The 18,352-nt window shown below is 37.4% G+C and overlaps 1 protein-coding gene and 1 non-coding gene across 22 annotated transcripts in view; one reads left to right on the forward strand and one right to left on the reverse strand.

Annotated features, from left to right (window-relative positions):
- Window positions 1–14,766, reverse strand: part of RNPC3 (RNA binding region (RNP1, RRM) containing 3) — a 46,121-nt gene extending 31,355 nt beyond the window's left edge. For 4 of the 20 annotated variants that reach the window (XM_055115432.2, XM_034932233.3, XM_063599593.1 and 1 more), the window contains exons 1-7: window positions 14,186–14,761; window positions 12,707–12,754; window positions 6,569–6,687; window positions 5,570–5,653; window positions 4,984–5,095; window positions 4,227–4,295; window positions 2,933–3,075 (exon numbers count right to left, since the gene is read on the reverse strand). In XM_055115432.2, coding sequence (XP_054971407.1) covers window positions 2,933–3,075; window positions 4,227–4,295; window positions 4,984–5,095; window positions 5,570–5,653; window positions 6,569–6,687; window positions 12,707–12,754; window positions 14,186–14,377 — 767 coding nt within the window. In that variant the 5' untranslated portion in view covers window positions 14,378–14,761. Of the gene's footprint in view, window positions 1–2,932; window positions 3,076–4,226; window positions 4,296–4,983; window positions 5,096–5,569; window positions 5,654–6,568; window positions 6,688–12,706; window positions 12,755–14,185 lie in introns of all 20 variants that reach the window. The other 16 variants (XM_063599596.1, XM_063599572.1, XM_055115445.2 and 13 more) reach the window with 8 other exon arrangements.
- Window positions 14,767–14,800: 34 nt separating this feature from the next.
- Window positions 14,801–18,352, forward strand: part of LOC103784425 (uncharacterized) — a 294,503-nt gene continuing 290,951 nt past the window's right edge. Inside the window, exon 1 of one of the 2 annotated variants that reach the window (XR_004665026.3) lies at window positions 14,801–14,920. This is a non-coding gene — a transcript (uncharacterized LOC103784425). The remainder of the gene's footprint in view (window positions 14,921–18,352) is intronic. The other variant, XR_008626072.2, reaches the window with a different exon arrangement.

Consider the following 18,352-nt stretch of genomic DNA (forward strand, 5'->3'; position numbering starts at 1 on the left):
TAAATGAATAGTACAGGTTGAGTACCCCTTATCCAAAATGGCTGGAACCAGAAGTATACCAGTTTTGTAATATTTGCATATACGTGAGATCTCTTGGGGATGAGACACAAATTTAAACATGAAATTCATTTAAGTTTCATATACAACTTATACACAAAAGACTGAAGATAATTTTATACAATATTCTTAATAATTTTGTACATGAAATAAAGTTTGTGTACATGGAAACATCAGAAAGCAAAAGTGTTGGCTGGACATGGTGGCTCACGCCTATAATCCCAGCACTTTGGGAGGCCAAGGAGGGCAGGTCACTTGAGCCCAGGATTTTGAGACCAGCCTGTGCAACATGGTGAAACCCTATCTCTACAAAAATATGAAAAATATTAACCAGGTGTGGTAGCACATGCCTGTAGTCCCAGCTACTGGGACTGATGCGGGCAGATTGCTTGAGCCCGGGAGGTTGAATATGCAGTAAGCCATGATTGCACCACTGCACTCCAGTTAGGGCAAAAGAGTAAGACCCTGTCTTAAAAAGAAAAAAGAAAGAAAGAAAACAAGCAAAGGTGTCACTAAGCCAGCCATATGTGGCATCATACTGGTACTCAAAAAATTACAGAGTCTGAAGCATTTTGGATTTCAGATTTAGTTTAGAGATACTCAACCTGTACCATTTTTCTTTTGTTTAGGTCTTGTTACATTTCCTGAAGATAACAGAGAAGCATGAAACTAGAGCTTGGTACACTCAAAGGCTATGTTCTCTCTCAGGACTCAAGATGAATTACTGGCAGAATTCCTCACTACATCCTTTAATGGAAACCTAAGTAAACAAACAAAAAAGGGTTTGGCCAGGTTACTGTAGCATTTCTAATTACTATCATTATTTTTATAAAGAAAGTGAAGTTCACAGAGGTTAAGTAATTAGCCCACAGTTAACACTCAACAAGTTAAAGTAACCATCTATCAGGCACTGCCAGCTTCCCTAAATGTCTCTGTTTAAGACAGATAGTGTATTCACTTCCATTTTATAGTTTCAGCCCCACCTATGCTTTGATTTTAACTCTTCCCTTAGAAAGAGAATATACTGCACATTGTACCACTACTTGGGTGGACACTGACTCAGTCAAATTGCAATTATTTGTATATGTTGCTCAGAGTCTGCTTGGGTTCTGCCTCATGCCAACCACTCACACCTCCTATATACCACTTCTTCCGTGCACAGTCACCTAAGATTTTGATCATTTTCCCATTAGAGTCCTGCAGACAGGGGTTGACAAACTACAGCTCAATGACCAAATCCAGCTAGCTGCCTGTTTTTGTAATTAAAGTCTAGTTGGAATAAGACCACACCAACTCATTAGGTATACTATCTATGGATGCTTTCCTACTACAAGGGTAGAACTGAGTAGCCACAACAGAGACCACATGACTCTCAAAGTCAAAAATATTTACTCTTTGGACCTATAAAGAAACAGTTTGGCAATTCCTGTTCTAAGCCAGGCTGTGGATTATATACATGACCATTATTAACAATGTACTATTCTTTGTCAGAATCCTTAAATAAAATGCATAGATTGTCAAGAACTATCAATAAAAAGAATAATTCATCTGCAGTAGTTACTATGAATAGTTTTGTATGAAACCCTAAAGAATTACTCTAGAAATTATTCTGAGGTAAGTAGAGTCCAGAAGAATAAGCATCTGTCAAAACATGAACATGGTCGATGTATGCTATGTTCTAAGTTATGTTCTAAGGTTACCATAAACACTAAATCACTGTCCCTAGGAAAATTCAGCATTAGGTTCTTGGAAGCCTTTGTTTATAACATCTTGTCATCTGATCAATACATTACCTTGTTTGATATGTGTTTATGTCTAAGAACACCGTACTTAATATACACTGTTGATTCATTAACATTGACTCACAGTCAATACTACCGTAACTCTGGCCTGAAGGAAAGCCATGTATTTTCTCCATCAGGCTTGACATAGCGTTCTTGAGCTCAGGAACACTAAAGAGCACTTCAACACCATGCTCAAGGGCCATTTTAAACACAAGAGTCACAACAAAAAAACTCAAAAATGTGAGAAAAGGTAGTGCTGAACAGACTATGAAAAGGATACTTGTTTGTAGTATAAGAACTGAAACAAGAAGGCAGAGGGTGTCTTTATTTGACTTCATCTCAGAACGTGTGTGTTGGCTGACTCAAATTTTTCACCACATGGTACAATGTCCATTTCCACAAAAAAACTTTAAAAAGTACATCGAGGCCGGGCACGTGGCTAATGCCTGTAATCCCAGCACTTTGGGAGGCTGAGGCAGGCGGATCACCTGAGGTTGGGAGTTCGAGACCAGCCTGACCAACATGGAGAAACCCCGTCTCTACCAAAAATACAAAAATTTATCCAGGCATGGTGGCACATGCCTGTAATCCCAGTTACTCGGGAAGCTGAGGCAGGAAAATCGCTTGAACCTGGGAGGCGGAGGTTGTGGTGAGCTGAGATCGCGCCATTGCACTCCAGCCTGGGCAATAAGAGCGAAACTCCGTATCAAAAAAAAAAAAAAATAATAATAATAATAAAAAATAAAAAGCACATCGATTATTGATTTTGAAGTCACAAATAAATTTTAGCACGTAGGCAAATTCTCAGATATGGAATCCACAAATAACAAGGCTTGAACGTACTTTATAATACCATAATCATCAATCTAAAAAATTATGCATAATCCAAAAATTTTCACTTAGGTCTTGTTTTCTATTCTCAGGTCTTAATTTATAGCTGCTATATATGCCTGAGGTGTTGGGGGGCTGAGGACAAATTCTAATCACCCCAAATTATTAAGTATTATACACACAAAATCTAGGGAGAGCAAGAGTCTCTTTCTTACATTCTATGTTTCTTGGAAACTAAAAAAATTTTTCATGTTACAAACCTCTGTCGGTCCTCATCATCAGTGCTTTCATATTCTGATTCTTCACTAGATAATTCCTCATCCTCGTCTGGCAAAGGAGGTTCCTCAGGTGGCTGAGGAGATGTTGGTGGAAGAGGTGCATGCAATGGCATATAGTCTTCATACTAATTAAAAGAATAAAACAAACATACTATGGCAGTCCTAAATATTTATAGAACAAACTCCATCTGAATACTTCATTCTCATTTCTATCACATGGTCTTTTTTTTTTTTTTAACACATTCTACACATATTAAGGGAACACCTTGTATGGCAGATCACTAGCTGATGACAAAATTTGTCTCTTCTTCCTTTACCCTCAGCTGAACTAAATTTCCAAAGCTCCTCTGCAGTTATATTTCCCTTTGTAACTGAGTTATAACCAATGAAATGAGACCATTAAAAACTCCCACATACAATTCTTCCTTCCCGATCTGCAGACTGTGTAGCAATGTCTTCATCAACCTGGGAAGGCACATGGTCGAAACAATTCAGGTGTTTTTCGTGGCTCAGTAGAACAAAATATCCCTCTGCTCTACTTTTGGAAAGGATCTGACATAACCAAAAATAACTTTTATTGTATTAAATGACTAAGAATTTATTTGTTAACAGCAGCTAGTATAACCTTAACTAATTCTCCAGTAATATATCAAGCATTGAGTAGGTGTTGGGGTTACAAAAAGAAAAAAAAAACAAATCCTAAAATTAATAGTACATACATTAGAAAAGCAATAAATCCCAAACCACATTCTCTTCTATTCATATATGAACACTCAAAGTACTAATAATTTTGCATTGCTATTATTCATAAATATACTAGGAGTACTACAGCAAAATAATAACTAAAATTATTCAAGAGCAGGTATAGCCTACTTCTAAATTATTGACAGATTTGCATAGTCAAGTCTAATAAAAATATCAGCCCCCTTTTTCGTCTTTTGCAAAAAAAGCTCTATTTGTGACAAAACCAGAACTATGAAATCTTTAGGTAATTTAGTTAAATATAACTACCTTATAGGATGGCACAATGTTTTGGCTCAAAAAACTTAACAACACTGGATGAAATGATAGCCTTTATTGACAAAGGCATTTCTTTCATATTCTGGCTTTTACTCACTTAACAGTTCTCAGTTCTACTATTATCATCATATTACTTTATACCCGTTCCTTATTTTCAATGTACATCAGAGGTTGCTACAACACCTGTATAATTCAGACTCAATAATCCCATTCAGGAAGAGAAATTTTGACTTGAAAATTCTAAGAGTTTTCTTACCATGGGAGGTCGCGCAGTAATTGGTCCAAAAGGTGTGGGCAAATTCATTTTATTCATAAGATGAAGGACCTTAAAGTGGTAAGACATTTAAATTCACATATAAAATGATTCAACTCACATCTTGTATTTTATGTACTAAGAAACTTTGCTATAACACTATTTATTAATTGAGTGTAAAGGAAGACCTGCCCATCTCTTGCCTTTATAATCTCTGCATAAGGTAAAACAAGGCATTAGTATATCTCAGATTAACCTTCCTAAAATGTCAATTCTACATGTTCAATTAGTCCCATCCCTAAGAATGTAACGTTCTTCCAATATAAAAACCACTGAAATGATTTTATATCTTTAACCCAATTATTGTAAAATTATAAAACAGAGAAATACATTAAAAAATAAACATCATCTATACTTTGTACTTCAAAAAAATATGTTATTACTGCCAATATTTTTAAGCATTTGCTCAGGGGTCTACTATAACTTTTCTTTTAAGAATCTCTATGTTAATGATGTATTCTAAAGTAATAGAGAATTATCACAAATTACATTTCCCAAACTAGCTTCTGTTTATTAGTATCCACTTATATGATACCTTATAAAAGTCTCTACTTGAAAGTAGAAAATATTTAATTACATTTAAAATACTGTATCACTGGCTGTCTAGAATTAGTCTGATTACTTTTATGAGAATCAGCATGAAAAATAAAGTATCAAGCTATACAACAAGTCCTTTTAGGAAAAGTTTTATTCTACTTACCTGTACATAGAACTTAGGCACACTTGCCAAGGCATTTACAATGTTTGCTAGGATTGTGCTGGAAGGTGGTGGGTACATATACTTGAGGCATGAATTTAAAGGAAAAGTCAGCCTATAAAACAAAAAACATTTAAGATGCTTATGTTTTCATAATTTCATATCAGTAACTCATTTTAGGTAACCTGATAACAAACATACTGCTCAAATGATACAGTACTATTGGATTTACCTTGTTCCTAAAAGATCCAAAGTACATTTAAAAAGAAAAATAAGCTACTGCATTTCTTGGCAGAGGTTTATCTTGTAGCTCTGAACATCTTAATAGATGCTTTCTCTGCACTGAATTCAGTGACAAACTCATAACTCAAAATGTTTATTCAACATATTAAAAATATGCATGACATTAAATATCTTTGTTTTTAAAATTATCTTATTTGCAATAAGATATCTGTATATAACACAATATACAATAAGCAATAAGATATCTGTATATTACAATATATAATAAGCAAAAAGCAGTAAGATATCTGTATATCTGTATATAACACAGAACAAAAGCAAAAGAAAAGCAAACAAAAATGCTAACCCATGGTTTGGTGCAATTCCATTTTCTACTGTTAAATAACCAAGTTCTTTTTTTTCTTTATCATCTTCGACAGGGTCATCAGACCTGGGACATACAGAATCAAAGTTAATCTTATCTTTCCAAAGGGTGAAAAACTGCACACAGAAAAGATAAATTACCTTTTCAAACATGTCATTATAAAAACAGCTTCATTAAAAAAAAAAAAAACTTTCAAGTATTTCTCAAGCAAACACCAATAAATGGGAAGGGAACTAAAATTAACTAAAAGTAACCTTCACTGAATCCTTTCTGTATTATTATTACATTGAGCACTACACATTTTCATATACTCTTCACAGCAAGACTATGAAGATGGCATAATTTTCACTGAACAAAAATAAAACTAAAGTTTACATGGTATAAAACAGTGGTAATCAAATGTCTTTAATGTGTGTCATAATCACTTGGAGAGTTTATTAAAACTTATAGACTTCTACAACATTTTCCCATCCCTTCCATCCCTCAGTTAAGTTTCTGATTCAGTAAGACTGGGTTAAAGCTCAAGGTTCTGTATTTTGATCAAGTTTACAGATGATACAGCCGATCTAGGGACCACACTTTGAGAACCACTAGTGTAAAGCAAATTTGTGAAGCTGTACTACGAAGAGTCACAGCCGGAAACAAAATGCCAGTCTTGATTTCATGACACTGTGATATCTCTGATACAAAGACTTCATACTAGTTATTTTCCCTCCATTGAAAGTTGAAGATGAATTCATTTCAGCCCACTCCCTTACCACTTCACAATGATTAACCCATAATATTAAATCTGGTTCCTAATGCACAATTAGCAGCAAAAATAAACATACTGTTTTACTGTACTAGGTTTAATGGAAAAATCTGTCATTACTCTTCCAATTACTTGCTAGTCTGAAAACAATACAATAACTGTATAACTGATTAAAAAAAACACACACTTTAAAAATGTAACAAAAATGTACGATCTACTGATCTACATACCTTTTTTTTTTTTCAGAGCCTGAAGTGGGACATGGGGAGTGAACTCGATCTTGCTCTTTTGCAAATTCAACGACTAAAGTATGACCTAAAAGTTTCAGTTGATGGAGTCTTGTCAATGCCTTCAGTTAAAAGAACAAGAGTAAACATTTCACAATTGTACCAAAAATGATTTGTTAGAGACCAATTTTTATACTTTTTTTTTTTTTTGCTAATGCTGTAAACAGTTCCTTGACTATTTCCTAGTTTATTTTTAATCTCAGGCTATCAAGCCTTTATTACTTATTAAAGGACTACTTCCTATAACTTAGGAAAATAAAAATCTAGCTAAATCCCACTTTATGCCTGCTCTGCTTATACCCAGGCAGCTGAAAATGGCTAGAAAACAAACTAACAAATTTCCCTGGCCTCACTTTCAATTTATAAAAACTACCACAAATCTCAGGGTGATTTTTAATTATGCCACAAAATTACTTATTACAATCTTAGTCTATTTTTTCCACCTATATCTCAGAGAGTATTTTGTACTTTCTCCTTGTTCCTTAACCTCACAATATTTTTCTTGTATTCCGTTAGCTTAGCACCTTGTTTTCTACTTTGAGACAACAGAAGTGATGACATGAGAATATCAGACTCCCACTATAACTCCCCATCTACCAGCATATGCATGCTGTCTGTTATCATCTATTAACTATTCACATGCCTATCTAAATCCAGCTGCTTAACTTATATACTAAATTCCATCCTCTCATCTCCTCAAGGGTCTTTACTTAGCTATGCTCTGGAATTGTGTGTGGTGAGGGGTGTGGAGGGTGATCTTATTTATACTGTTAATTTACTGTCCTCTATTGGATTATCCGTATCAGTATGAAAACATGCTCCTATTTCTCCCATCCTAAATTTGTATTATTAGTTTTGCAGTAAAACTCTGTACAAGCTATCTAAACCCTCTATCTACAACTCCTCTCTGCCTATTCAGTTTCAAACCTATTTCAATCAGGTTAATGCTTTAATAAGTTTACTGAGACTGCTTATCATAGACAACAAATTTTGCATTGTTGGGCTAATGATCAACTCCTAGTCTTCACTTGGTTGCATTTAACATAGTTAATCACTACTTCCTTGATACATGTCATTCACTTGGCTTCAAGACTTCATACATTCTTAGTTTTCTTCCTAGCTCGCTGGTTTGTACTCCTCCATCTCTTTGACTTGTGCCTTCTCTCACGTTCTTAATGTTAGAATGCTCCAGGGCTCTTGTCCTGGTCTTCCTCTCTCTCTCAACATATTATCTTGGTGATTTAATCCAGCATCCGAACTTTAAATCTGTATGCTAATGATTCACTAATTTATAATTTCAGCACAGACTTCTGTCCTGAAGTCAAGGAACACATATTCAAATAATGGATAGCGCCCCATAGATATCTAACAAACATTTCAAATTCAACATTTCAGAAGCTAAACCACTTAATCTTTCCCCCAGCCCCAAATGTGCTCCACCAGGAGCCATCTCTATTTCAGTTGATAGCAATTCCATTCTTCCAGGTCAAAAATCTTGTAATCATCCTTAATGCTTCTTTCCCACATTCCATATCCAAGTCATTAAGAAATCCTGTTTGCCTATACCATAAGGCCATAGTCATCAAAACAGCATGGTACTGGTATAAAAATAGGCACATAGACCAATGGAACAGAATAGAGAACACAGAAATAAACCCAAATACTTACAGGAAACTGATCTTCCAGAAAGCAAACAAAAACATAAAGTAGGGAAAAGACACCTTATTCAACAAATGGTGCTGGGATAATTGGCAAGTTGCATGTAGAAGAATGAAACTGGATCCTCATCTCTCACCTTATACAAAAATCAACTCAAGATGGATCAAGGACTTAAATCTAAGACCTGAAACCATAAAAATTCTAGAAGATAACATCAGAAAAACCCTTCTAGACATTGGCTTAGGCAAAGACGTCATGACCAAGAACCCAAAAGCAAATGCAACAAAAACAAAGATAAATAGATGGGACTTAATTAAACTAAAAAGCTTCTGCACAGCAAAAGAAACAATCAACAAACAGACAACCCACAGCGGGAGAAAATATTTGCAATCTATACATCCAAAAAAAACACTAATGTCCAGAATCTACAAGGAATCCAAACAAATCAGCAAGAAAAAAAACAATCCCATGGGCTAAGGACATGAATAGACAATTCTCAAAATAAGATACACAAATGGCCAACAAACATGAAAAACTGCTCAACATCACTAATGATCATGGAAATGCAAACCAAAATCATGAGGCAATACCTCCTTACTCCTGCAATAATGGTCATAATGAAAAAATCAAAACATAATAGATGTTGGCAGAATATGTGGTGAAAGTGACTTTCACACTGCTGGTGGGAATGTAAACTAGTACAGTAAGTATGAAAAATAGTGTGGAGATTCCTTAAAGAACTAAAAGTAGACCTACCATTTCATCCAGCAATCCCACTACTGAGTATCTACCCAGAGGACAATAAGTCATTATACAAAAAAGACAGTTGCACATGCATGTTTATAGCAGCACAATTTGCAATTGCAAAAATACGGAACCAGCCCAAATGCCCATCAATCAATGAGTGGATAAAGAAATTATGGTATATATATATAACATGGAATACTACTCAGCCATAAAAAGGAACAAAATAATGGCATTTGCAGCAACCTAGATGGAATGGGAGACCATTATTCTAAGTGAAGTAACTCAGGAATCGAAAACCAAACATCGTATGTTCTCACTCCTAAGTAGGAGCTAAGCTATGAGGACCCAAAGGCATAAGAATGATACAATGGACTTTGAGGACTCAGGAGAAAGTGTTGGGAGTGGGGGTGAGGGATAAAAGACTTCACAATGGGCACAGTGTATATTGCTTGGGTGACAGGTACATCAAAATCTCAGAAATCACGACTAAAGAATTTATTCATGTAACTAAACACCACCTGTTCCCCCAAAACCTACTGGAATAAATACAGTAAGAAATCCTTGCTTCTACCTTCAAAATATATAAAGAATCTAATCACCACTAACCACTACCATTGTGGTCAAGGCAACCATCAATTCTGGACTGAATTACCACAATATTTTAACGGATTTCCCTGTTTCTACCTTTCCCTCCCTTCAGTCTAGTCACAACAGCAAAAGCAATTCTTTGAAATATCAAGGTCACCCCCTTGCTCCAATGGCTCCCTACTTTACTGACAGCAATCTAAGTTCCTTACTATAATCTACATAATATAGATTCTATGACTTCTCTGACTTCAAATCCAATGATCACTCCCACTCCTGCTCCCACAGATCACTCCCACTATGTCTGCTCCAGTCACAGTGGCTTCCTTGAACAACGTGACAGGCATGGTCACATCCTAGAGCCCCTGTTCCAGCTGTTCCTCTAATTCAAAGGTACTTCTCCCAGAAATTTCATTAGCTAACTCCCTTCGCATCCTTCAAATTGTTGTTCAAGTATAACCCTAACTACAGCCTGACCTCTCCCCACTTAGCACTCCTGATCTTATTGCTCTACTTGTCCTTTTTCCATAGCATTTATCATCTTCTAAAATATTAAAGTTTATTTTGTATTGTCTGTCTCCCCTTTTGAGAATATGAACTATAATCATCTTTGTCTTCACATATAATCCCAAAACCTAAATCAGCATCTAGCACATAGTAGGTACTTAATATTTTTGAACACATGAAAGTACAAGCCTTAACCAGAGACCGGTTTTGTGCAAGACAATTTTTCCACAGGCCGGGGTAGGGGGTGGGGAGAAGATGGTTTCGAGATGAAACTGATTCATCTCGGATCATAAGGCATTAGTCAGGTTCTCATTGAGAGCGCAACCTAGATCCCTTGCATGTGCAGTTCACAACAGGGGCCAAGGCACTGCTGATCTGACTGGAGGTGGAGCTCAGGCAGCCAGGCGGAGTCGCCCTGAATAGAGATAAAGCTTCCTCAGCCTGCCAGTCACGTCCTGCTGGGCGGCCCAGGTTCTAACAGGTGGTGGTTAGGTACCAGGCCGTGGCTGGGTACCAGTCCGTGGCTGGGTACCAGTCCGTGTCCCAGGGTTTGAGGATCCCTGCCTTACATCATCATACAAAGTTAATTTTAAAATGTTTCAATAATTTTCAAGACCCTAAATGAACTTTAGACCTCTTTATTATCAGTGAAGCCTTGATTATCTGAAATGAAGGTCATCTAACCTGACTTACTCCAACTTTCTTCTTCTCAAAATGGGTATCACATATGTTCTTATTTTCAAAGATTTATGGTTTTTCATTTTTAATGTTAACTCCTCCTACCTGACTCGGCTACTTACTCTATTCTTAAACATTTCTCCCTTTGTTTTCTTAATCTATCACTTTCCAATAAGGCCAAATGCTCTCTAGCCTAAAAGCCCTATCAATATTGCCGTTAACCTCTTACTGCTTCCTTTCACTACAAACATTTCCAAAGACAATGACTGGCTCCATGTCCTCTCCTCCAAGTTATTCTTGACCCTAAAACAATGCGTTTTTCATTACCATACTTTATTTACAATGTATTATGATATATTTTTAAAAATACTTTTTTTCTGAAAAAAAATTACCTATCATTATAAAAGTACATATTAATATAATATGAAAGCCCTCTGTAATCCTACTCTCAGAGAAAGATGTTTTTAACATTTTGGTGTATAGTTCTGCCATATTTTTTCTGTGTATATGCTAACATGTATACTATTAGTTTCAAAAAATCTGAGGTTACATCATATATAATGTTTCACAACTTTATTCATGTACTCTATCTGGGCTATCATTCCATATTAACACATACCATTTGACATCATTCTCAGACAGTTGCAGTCCAGTATATGGATATAATGTGATTTAAGGCTTCCCTTCCTTTTACCGATGAGAATTTGGGTCATTTCTATTGTTTCATGGCAAAAAGACTTTAATAGATGTGTTCATTCCTCATTTTGCATCATCACAGGATTTCATCTTCTTAAAACACACTTCTCTTTGCATCAGTGATAATTTCCTTTCTAGTTCTCCTACTTTAACTGCTCCTTCCCATTCTTCTCTCCTCGCTTATTATCCTTTGGGCAAACATATCTATTCACATGGTTGAAGAATCTTTCCATTCTTCACCTTGCCTCAGCTCTCACTAATATTTTTAAATATTTCCATAAAAGTAGCCCAATGACCCCTCCAAGTTAACAGATGACAAGTGAATTCATCATATGCCTTTGCAAACATCCTCTGGATCCTCATGTCAGCTAATATAACAACCCAAATAACTCAATCCTCAATCTAAATATCCTGAACTATTCTTTCTCTCAACCCCTATATTATAAAACCTACAAACTCAATCTCTATTGAATATATATTTACTTCCCCCTTTGTCTTCTTACTGTCTTCTTCAGATAGTTATTCTTGCCTTGGCCATTATAACAGCCTTCCATTTGGTCTCCTACCTCTAATAATTCTGCGCATCCAATCCATGATATGAACTATACCAGATATCTTTAACAGGCCTGATCATATTATGAGCCAGCTCAAAAGTATCAAGTGTCCACCTACTAAACCAAACTCAATACCTCTCTCCCAGACTCAAATCTATTTTTCAAGTTCCATTTCCATCTCAACCCTTAGCTCCTGCTCCACTTATAACTTCCAATATCTCACAGCTTTATTTGGTGTTCTGCAAGCCCAGAAGGCCCATCTCCACTTGTTTCCTTCTGAAAAAATCCAATTAATCATTGGACTTCTAGCTAAAAGATCACCTCCTGTGAATGATTCCCTGGCATTATAAAGAAATGTATATTCTCCTTTTAACACCTGAAACATCTTACCTTGTAACAGTCACAGAGATATTTATCAATCTAAATCATTTAGAAATTGTTATTTTAATTACATATGCAGTTAGTTTTTCTTTATAGATAATCTACTAAAGGACTGGGCAAGATCTGCCAACTGACAAATCAAATGTAGTCTGTTGGGGAAACTGTTGGAATACAAACGCTTTTGCTTCTTAAAAACCACAGTTAAACATTATCTGAACCAAGATTGTATAAGAGGATCCTGTTGACAACTTTAATCGTCAAGAAAAAGTCATACCTTTATAGCTGCTTTTTCATTAGGGAATGTGGCAAAAGCTGTATGTTTCTGAAACAGAGTTAAGGTACAAATTACTACCAATATAATTTCAGTTTCTCACAAAGAAATCTGACATTTTACCAGTGGAGTAATGTGACATGTTAATAAAATCACGGGAAAGGATGAAAACTCAAGACCATTTAACTGATTACTAATTTCAGTCCAGTGGTTTTCAATACTTTTTGAGTCAGACTTGAGATGAAAGCTATGCAACCTCTATCATATAAAGACACACGTTTTACACATGCAAATAGTTCAAAAGACCAAAAGTTTAAAGACCTGTTCTACACAGAGGGTCACTTTTAACTAACTAAAAATTTATTTCCTTCATTTATGCAGATCTAAAGATTTTAAACTTTCCTCTATACATAACAATGCGTAGTTTAAAAACATTCATCAACAGAGAAATCATTCTTCAAGGTGCATATTTCCTTTGTGCTTTATCTTTGTAATAATGTTCAATGGGAGAAGTCTATTTTTAAACATAGATTATACGGATTTTAAAAACCATCAGAAAAGAAACACAAATCAACAGTAAAAGAATCACTATGCTAAGGAAGAGCTCTGGTCAATGCTTATTAAAAATTACTTTAATAATTATATCGCACATTCTAATTTTGTCTAATCTGATACACGATGACCTGATGTACTTAAATTGAGCCATATATAATTTTTTTTTTTAATTTGCGGGCATAAGTGACATTTAAACTGATCAAAATTGGTCTTTCTTCTAATTCAGTAACTCTCAACTTGGGCTGCACATTAACATTAAAATCACCTAGGGAAACTTTAAAACCACTGAGTCTTGCACCATCGCTATTCCTATTTTAATGAAGAGAAATCTAAAACATCTTTGGATATAAAGCAAAACAAAGTAATTGTGTAAATTCCTACACAGGTACTCTTAACAGCCCTAAAAAATTGTTCCCTAAAAGATGCCATCGGGAAATTTTTATGAAAAGCCTCTTTTTCTAGTTGAAATTCTGCATTTAATTTACGCAAGTCACCAATGTAGCTTCTCCTCTATTTTAATGAACGATTTAACATTGGCTTATAAATGAAGTAGGACTTTAAAAAAATCCCTTGATGCACATTTGTAAGAATACTCTTGAGTCCAGGAGAAATAACCCCAAATTCAAAAAAGTTGTGAGGCTCTCAGGATGGATCCGAAAACTCAATATAACTAAGCTAATTTCCATTCTTCTGCTTTGTCGTTCTCACTTGCCCTTTTCTGCAGTGCTATGACTAATCCAGACTCGAGCCGATTAAAACTCCACTTCGCAGAGCAGATATTTTGATAAAAAAGAGGTAGGATGGGGGAGCTCTCATCACACAAGTCCATCTTCCCCACTCGTTTCCATTTTACTCTTGTCAGCGCTCCCCCTCCCCGGTCACTTCCCAAATGCCTTCCCGGGAGACTCCGGAGGGGCGCGCCCTTACCAGTCGCCCCTTATCTGACAGGACCCGCACAGACTGAGCCCCGAAGTACTTCAGCAAGTCCTCTTTCTCCTCAGCAGTAAGCTCAGCCGGCAGGTGCCTGACCAGAAGGGTTCGGTCGCCCCGAGGCGGGGAAAGCGAGGAGGAGCTCGTGCATCCCCTTGATATCGCAAGCGGCTGCTCGGGAGCTGCCATTTTCCTTGGAGAAGCAAAAACAGAAATCGTAGGAAGAAGTCTCAGTCAAAATCGCGGCATCAACACAAGCTGGGAGAAATATTTTTTCCGCCTCGCGCTAAGGATTCTGGAAACCAGGAAATACCGAGAAAGAAAGTCACCTTCTCGCGAGAACTGCGCCACCGAAAAGCGGCAACCCTTCGAAGACTCTTTCTTCGGGGAAGGGCGCGGTGCTAATGATTTAAATTCCAGGGGTCTCCGGAAAGACTTACAAGCAAAAATTGGCCCAGAGATGTGCGAGGGTTAACACAAGTTGTCAATCAAAGAAGGAAACAAGAACCCCAGCCACTTGAGGGAAAGAAGGTGGACGCTCAAGGACACGAGGACTCACGACTGCGCATGTGCGGGCTGGGACCGTCACAGGGCGGGGCGGGGCGCACGGCGGGGCGGGGCGCACGGCGGCGAGCGCTATCTGGAGCTGCCCGCGCGGCTTTTAATCCCTGGCCTTGGGAAAGTGAATTGGCCTGAATAGCAAGGAGGAGAACTTGGGTGTGGAAATACCGGGTATGTTCTTACAGTGTTTAGATGGTAAAATATAAAGCTAGCCAGTTCTTCTGTCAACTCATTAGACACCATTGTAGGGAGGAGAACTCAGTTTAAGGGGCAAAACGTTTAGAGTTCAGACTTTTTTCTTGAATCAGTAGGCATTTAGCAGACGGATAGGCCCCTGCCAGGGTTCATTTCGCAGAAATGGCAGCCTCTAGGGAGAGGTAACCTAATAAATAAATTATTGCGCGCGTGTGTGTGTGTGTGTATGTGTGTGTGTGTGTAGGTGTAGGTACTTTTCTCCCTATTTTACAGCTGAGGACACTGATGTACAAAGAGGTTAAATCACACAGCTAGAAAGTAGAAGAACTAAGTTTTGACCCTTGGTGTTCTGACTTGGGGTCTACATTCTAATCCACTGTTCTGCCTAGATTCTGAGTGGAGTGAGGCAGGGATCATCCCCGGAGGGTCAGGAATGTACCCCTCACCCCATACAGAGAGGGCCTTGAGGATTCTAAAGAGAGGTTTTATGCTAGATGTAGCTGCTACAGTCTGGAGAACCAGAGTTCCTCTTACAGTTCTTTGTGCCACTTAAATAAATGTTAGAGATACAGCAGTAAGCAGTATACCAGCAATCTGCTGTCATCCCGCATTGGTTGGGGAAAAGGAGAGAGACAGATATTAATGAAAACTAGAAGACAAACATGAGAAGAACCTTCCCCACACACCCACCAAAATATCAGATAGGTAGAGCCAGACCACGTAGACGCTGTAGATTTGTTAGGAGCCCTTTTTATTTGAAGAACATTTAGAAACTGACAAATTCTTTAAGTAGGTGTGTGTTGAGGGGAGAGAATCAAAGTTTAGGTATGAAAATTTCTCCGGTTGCAACGCAAAAAACAGAAGCAGAAAGACCAGTTGGACTACTGTAGAAGTCTGGAGAAAAACACTGCCATAATAGTTTGGTGAAAGTGGACATGTAGAGAAGGAACTGGAATTGAGATATGTTTTAGAAGTAGTTGAGAGGAACTTGCAGATGAAGAATAGTAAGCAAGGATAAATTCTGGATTTTTGGCTTAAGCTAGATATTATCCATCTGTAGATGATGATGCCATTTACTGAATGTGAGAAGATTGACCAAGTATAGCTAGGTTAGAAACTGTAGTGGGACATTGGGAATAGAGGAACATATATTAAGTTTAAGGTATCTATTCAGTATCCCTGTTTCAAGTAGGAAGTTGAATGTGTGTGTTTGGCATTCTTGGGAAAGGTCACCACTAGGTATGGCATCAACCTATATGGTATTTATATCTGAAGAATGACAAAGGGTATAGATAGAATTGTGCCCAGAATGGAGTCATGGGACATGCAGATGTTGAGAAGTTGAGGCAAGGAAGAAGAAGAAGACAATCAATTCCTGCCCTCTCAATGCTTACTTTCTAAAATCAAGACAGAATAAATATGTAAATAAAGTTCTTTTCAGAGAATAATAAGTGCTTTGGAAAAAATAGGGTAGTGTTATAAACCGATTGGAGTGGTCATGCTATTTTAAACACTATCCTTCAGCAGCTTTTTTGTGTGTGTTCTTTGAAGACTTGTTTGGAGCTTCTAGCAAGGGAGCACTGCTACACGTATGCCCTTACAGAAAAATCATCCTCCTCTATGGGGGTAAGTCATCCTCCTCAGCTGAGTGGGCAGCTTTGGAAGAGACATATATGGGGCAGTTAGGAAGGAAGGGGAACCCAGCTAGTTAGCCAGATGAGCCAAATCAACTGTTGGGATCAGTTGGTGACAGGTGTCATGCAAAATGACCGTCACATCCTCCCTGTGACTCTTATGTTTAGTAAAATGTTCCAGACATAGTGCACATTCTGTAAATATCTATTCAATGAATGAATGCATGAAGGAATTCACTTTTATATTTACCACTGCCTCCTACGGTTAGGAATTACTACAGGGGCTGTCAGGCAGAGTTTAATGGTCATTATCTACTGTAATTCAGGTATCATGACTGAGTGGAATAGTTACATGACAGAATTTTATTTTCTCTCCACTTAATTGCTTTTAGTTGTACTCAATGAAATCTACCTTATCCTTTCCTTGACAATATCTCAGGTAGAGGTCATAATTTTCTAGTCACTTTCAGTTGCTATCAGTACAGTTGGTTTGAGATGTCAAGTCCAAACTCCATTAAGGTGTCTCTTCTTACACTCCCCTCATATCAGGCTTGACCTAAAGGATTGCAGGAATATGTAATACACTCTAATCTTTTCTGTGTCTGAGTGTAGGTATGTGTGGTCGTATCTGAGAAGTACCTTTCTCATTCCCTCCTCTTTGTCTAGCCCAGAAGTTCCCAAACTTTTTCAGTTATTGGTACCTTTATTGTCCCAGCAGTTTTTTCTAGCACCCCTTGATGCCACCTTATTTCCTATTCCACTCTGGTTTTCCAAGAAGCACTTGTTTTATATGAGAGCAACAGCCAAAAACCCAGCTTTTCAAAGATATGACATTCTTAAAAGGAATTAAACAGTATCTAATGTTCAAATTGAGAAACATCTCAAGCTGGTAGTTCAGGTAGTGTCTGGTAAACAGTGAGTATTGCTATGTTTCCCTCAAATATTTAAAATATCCTATAGTACCTCTATAAGGTGGCAAGGGTACCTGGGGCACCTTAGCACAGTTTGAGAACTGTGAATTTAACTCATTTTCAGTCTTGATTTTCTATGTTGGGGAATGGGAGGCGGGAAAAGTAGTGGAGCTTGGGAGTGTCTGACTTCACTGAGCAATTGTTGGTTCTTTATCTCATTCTTATTCTCAGGGGTTTTGTGTGTTGATGGAGGTCCCCGCTAATGTGGTGGTTTTCTTGGGTTAATTTTCATCTTCATCAGTTCCTCCATGTTACTGAGTGCCTTCTCAGACAGAATTACCTTTTTTGCTTCCTTTGGTTTATGTCCCTAGTTTTCCTCACTTGACCACATGGCTACTTGTACTTCCCTATTACATCTTCCCTTTTACCCCCAAACTCCCCATTTTTCTGCATGAAGACAGGAAAACTGCTGGGTCCTATCTCTGGCATGCTTTGGAGAACTACAATAGGGAGAAGGGTTGATCCCAATATTTGTCCTGGCTTCTAGCCAAAAGCATTCCCCTCACCCTTCATAGCCAAGCTTCTAAAGAGAGAGACATAATTATTCTTATTTCTTCATCTCCCATTCACTCCAAAGTGTGCTCCTGACTTCTGATCCCATCAGTCCACAAGGTAGTTCTTCTTAGGGTCACTAGTTACCTCCCAGTTACTAAATCTAATAGGCCTTTTCAGTTCTCATTTTAGCTTCTCAGCAATGCTTGGCATACTTGACCACTTCTTTGTTGAGATGCTATCTTCCCTTGGTTTCCAAAACACACCACTTCTCCTACTGTTCGATCTCACTTTCTCTCATGCCTTACTCT

The sequence above is a fragment of the Pan paniscus genome, chromosome 1 (assembly GCF_029289425.2).
Source record: "Pan paniscus chromosome 1, NHGRI_mPanPan1-v2.0_pri, whole genome shotgun sequence".
Classification (NCBI taxonomy): domain Eukaryota; kingdom Metazoa; phylum Chordata; class Mammalia; order Primates; family Hominidae; genus Pan; species Pan paniscus.